The sequence below is a fragment of the Cyprinodon variegatus genome, unplaced genomic scaffold (genome assembly GCF_000732505.1).
Source record: "Cyprinodon variegatus isolate N-32 unplaced genomic scaffold, C_variegatus-1.0 Scaffold512, whole genome shotgun sequence".
Lineage (NCBI taxonomy): Eukaryota > Metazoa > Chordata > Actinopteri > Cyprinodontiformes > Cyprinodontidae > Cyprinodon > Cyprinodon variegatus.
In genome coordinates this window covers 22,421-26,418 of record NW_015150965.1, presented here as the reverse complement: position 1 = coordinate 26,418, position 3,998 = coordinate 22,421, and the positions used below count along the sequence as shown (strand labels likewise).

Sequence of the window (3,998 nt, the reverse complement as noted above, 5' to 3'; positions counted from 1 at the left end):
GGTTAAACCAACCTTTTACTTTTCAGCCTCTCTGTGATGTAATCTACTGGCTGGCAGTTTAGAAATATCAGCATTAAGATAAAGATCTTCCTCCTTTTGAGAATATAAACAGAGACCAACGTTAAAATTATGCTTTCTGAGCTAAGCGCTAATCTAAGATGCTAAAGCCAGTGTAAAATGCCAACTCCATCCGGATTTTTGGCATTGTTTTTGAAAAAGTATGATGTAACGCCGATTGCTTAACAAACATGGTGTGACATCACCTCTGCTCCACATATAAATCATTTAGAACGCCTCATGGCAGGGTTTGCTGAAAATAACATTTCTGAACGGTGTTATTACACCGCCATCCATCCTGAGAGATCAGAAGGTCCAGGCAGGAGTCGCATCCCTCTTATGATACTTTCACACCAGACGCGATTTCAGCAGCAAAAAAGCGCCTGCTGATTCATTTTTTATGCTTGTCCCCATCTTATTTAAAGAGCATCTTTGATGCTCCTGAAGAGCCTCCAGTCAAATGTATACAGACACTGCTATATTTGATGTAATAAGTGGGAAAAAGTAGTTTTTAAGTGAGAAAGTCCACCTAAAAGCATCGTCTCTGCATTCAGTTTGAGATTACGATCCTGCCTTAAAATATTATTTTGCTGTCGGAGATGCGCAGGCTTCCACATACCGCTGTCACTGGGGATCCCCAGCAGCAGCTGCCTTAGGCTGGGTTGCCTGTTCTTGGCGGCTTGAAGTAGATGTTGGCAGTTTTCATGTACGTGGAACAAAGTGCAGGCACTAGGATAATAAAAGCGAATGTTTTGCAGGGAGGTTTCAAAATTTTAGGTTAATTTAGGCATTAATAAGCTGTTTCAGGGGAGTAATCATAGTGATCTGCATCAGCAGTGCTGTCCGTCTCCCTGCAGACTCAGATCAGCTTCTCTGATTGGTTGATGTGACGCATAGAGTAGGAAAAATTCTATTTTTCCAACTGCAGCAGATGCTGTTTGTGAAGCTCGTCAGATGCTCAGAAGCTCATGACGCGCTGCAGGACCTTCTGATGCGCATCAACCATTGACTTTGCAAGTAAAGCCGCTGCTTCTGCTGCTTCAATCGCGTGTGGTGTGAACTTAGCATTACAGAAAGCCTGTTCAGTCAGAAACCAGCCACTGAATTCTGATGGGAGCATCTGTACCCACAGGAGGAGACTTCAAACCTGTAAAGACACTTTTTTTTTTTAAACACACTTAATGATTCTTGAGGACAATCATGAAAACAGTCAAGTTCTGTTAAAAAAAAAAATAGATAACACGATTCCTGGCAATGACACCGACAGTCTGTGGATGAATCCGTCTAGACAGCCTTATCCTTCAGTCAGCTCTACGTTCAGGCAGATAAGTGGGAAATGAAAAGTACAAAATCAAAGATGAGAGCAGTAGATTCTCTGCTGAAGTATGAAAAGCTTTTTTTTCTCAGTATATACGAATCCTTTCTTGTTAGGTAGAAATTCAAAAGTAATAAAAACATTCTCCATCTTTGGGGATCAAAACATGTCATCTCCGTATATAAAAAAAATAACAACGTGTAATCGTGTGCACGTGTGTGATGCGATGTAAACACTACAGGGATCACTCTGCTTTGGGATTTCTTGGAAGTCATCGTAGTTTGTAAGACTTGGACAGCCGTTTGTTCACCGATGAGAGGATGAGGTAACGCGTCAGCTATGCGCAGCACATTTTTCCAGCTCCGGCAGTCGGGATGAAGTCGTAACGTGGAAGTTGTCCCTCCAGAAGGAGTCTAGTGTAACATGTAACCCCTGCGTGGCCCAGGAGTCTTTCTGGGCTTATTGCTCACAGGTCAGAGAGGGCTTTGCCTCCTCTCACAGTTTGCCTTGTTTCAGCCGCTCTATGTGATGGCAGAGCTTCAGAGCCGGCCCCAGCTTCAGACCCATGTACTTCATTATCATGTCGCTCCGTAGAAGCATCAACGCCTTCCCGTCGATCTCCTATGGGAACAGAGAGGGAGAGCTGAAGAAAACAAGCCTCACACAGACGGAACTGGGAGTCTTTCTGGTAACTTACATGTTTTCTGAATAGTTCTGCGTGAGGCGCTAACGCTGTGGGGTCTGCATCCCTGACGAACTGCATCACCTCTTCAATGGACCAGGAGGAAGGGTTTTTATTGGGTAGCTGCAGATTCTCTCGATCAGAGCCCAGAGATTCAGGACCGGTGGTGGAGCTAGCTGCTGCCAAAGCACACGGACCAAATTAACCTTTTCTTTCCGTTTTATATTAGTGTAAAATGCTAACTACGGCCTTTTCCCGTACCTTCGACTCGTCTTAGAGACTGTGTGGCGCGAAGATCTGCGGGGTTGGACGCTTGGCGCCGAATGGCTGAGCTGCTGCTGTGATGGTAGAGGCTGCGGTCCTGGGGATGGTACTCGGAGACGCTCCGTGCCGTTTGGGGCCGAGGGGTCATGGAGTTGGAGGCGGAGTTCATGTATCGCTGCTCTTTGATCAGGCCGTTCTCCTCATGCGGCAGAGTCTCTGCTGAATGGAAGAACACAGCAGCAATTTTAAAATGGTCACACCTTCCAATTTATCACATGAAGAAAAAGGTAGGAACAGTTTGAATCGGTTAATAGATTTCTGTTTCTCATTTAAATACATGAAATGCAGAAAACAAACACTATTGATCCCAAAGTAAAATACTAAACAATTTTGTAACTGAGGAGAACGAGTCATAGTTGCTGTAGATTGTCGTGGCGAGGAAAGATCCTCTGTTCCTTTGACTAAAGGCTTTGTTTAACAGTCTGATCATGCTCACTGTTATTATGCCCTTCACTTGATGAAAAATTCATCAAGGCAAGTAATCACATTTGCAACATAACCACGATTTATCAAAACGCAATTTCTCGTAGAGGCTCTAAATTTTAGTCACAATGCATTTAAAAAAAGGAGACACTATATTTTTTTAAACTGACTGAACATGTAAGCTTTAAAATTGTTATGAAAAAAATGAAAGTCTGGAGTAAAACGTTTACATGCTCGCGGTTAGTGCAAAAGTAAAACTCAATAAAAATTGAATCATGAAATTGGTCGAAAATAATCGCAATTTTAATTTTTGGTTAAATCTTGAGCTCCAGAGGTTCTAGAGGAGTTCCTGGAACATAGCCGGCCTTCTTTATTAGCTTGTTTAGCTTATTTTTAAGGCATTTACTCTGTTGTGGAGAGTCTGATCTCTTCTGTATCAGACTTATGGAAGATATGCAGACCTAAACTTCCTTAGAAAGTCCCTCCCTCCTCTGTCCCTTCTTGTAAACGGCGTCCCAGATGTTTCTCCAGTCCAGTTTGTTGTCCAGGTGAACACCAAGGTATTTATACTCCCTCAAACTCCTCCACTTCCTCTCCCATGATGTTAATAGGTTTCAACTTGTTCCTGTTTCTTCTGAAACACAATCATCTGATTTGCTGTTATTCAGGATCAGATGATGGTTTCCACATCATGCCACAAAGCGGCTCACCAGCTCTCAGTACTCAGCTTCTTGTCCATCTTTGATGCAACCAAAAGCTGCAGAGTCATCTGATCATTTTTGAGGAATGGTACTGGAAGTTTGAGGTCTACAGAGTAAAAAGGAATTGTGAGAGTACCGTCCCCTGTGGCGCTCCTGTGCTGCTGACTACTTGATTAGACGTCTGACCCTTCAGTCTAATAAAATGAGGTCTGTTTGTCAGGTAGTCTTTGATCCAGGCGATGCCTCCATCTGAGCCTCCTGAAATTTCTCACAAAGTAAGTCAGGCTGAATTGTGTTAAATGTTCTCAAGAACACGATCCTTACAGTGCTCTCTGTCTAAATGACAGTGGGTTTGTTGAAGCAGGGGAGCGGTGGCACCGAGACAATAAGCAAACTGCAGGTCATCCTGATAGCTGCTTGTTAACCCGACTCCTCCAGATGGATTTGCTCCGCATATCCATCTGGAAACCTTCCGTTGAAGTAATTTTGGGAAGGG

The 3,998-nt window shown here is 43.5% G+C and overlaps 1 protein-coding gene across 3 annotated transcripts in view; it reads right to left on the bottom strand.

The window, feature by feature from the left end:
- Positions 1-392: 392 nt before the first annotated feature.
- scml2 (sex comb on midleg-like 2 (Drosophila)) overlaps positions 393-3,998 on the bottom strand; it is a 23,161-nt gene continuing 19,555 nt past the window's right edge. Inside the window, exons 13-15 of one of the 3 annotated variants that reach the window (XM_015390785.1) lie at positions 2,316-2,537; positions 2,070-2,233; positions 393-1,993 (exon numbers count right to left, since the gene is read on the bottom strand). In XM_015390785.1, coding sequence (XP_015246271.1) covers positions 1,868-1,993; positions 2,070-2,233; positions 2,316-2,537 — 512 coding nt within the window. In that variant the 3' untranslated portion in view covers positions 393-1,867. The remainder of the gene's footprint in view (positions 1,994-2,069; positions 2,234-2,315; positions 2,538-3,998) is intronic. The other 2 variants (XM_015390783.1, XM_015390784.1) reach the window with 2 other exon arrangements.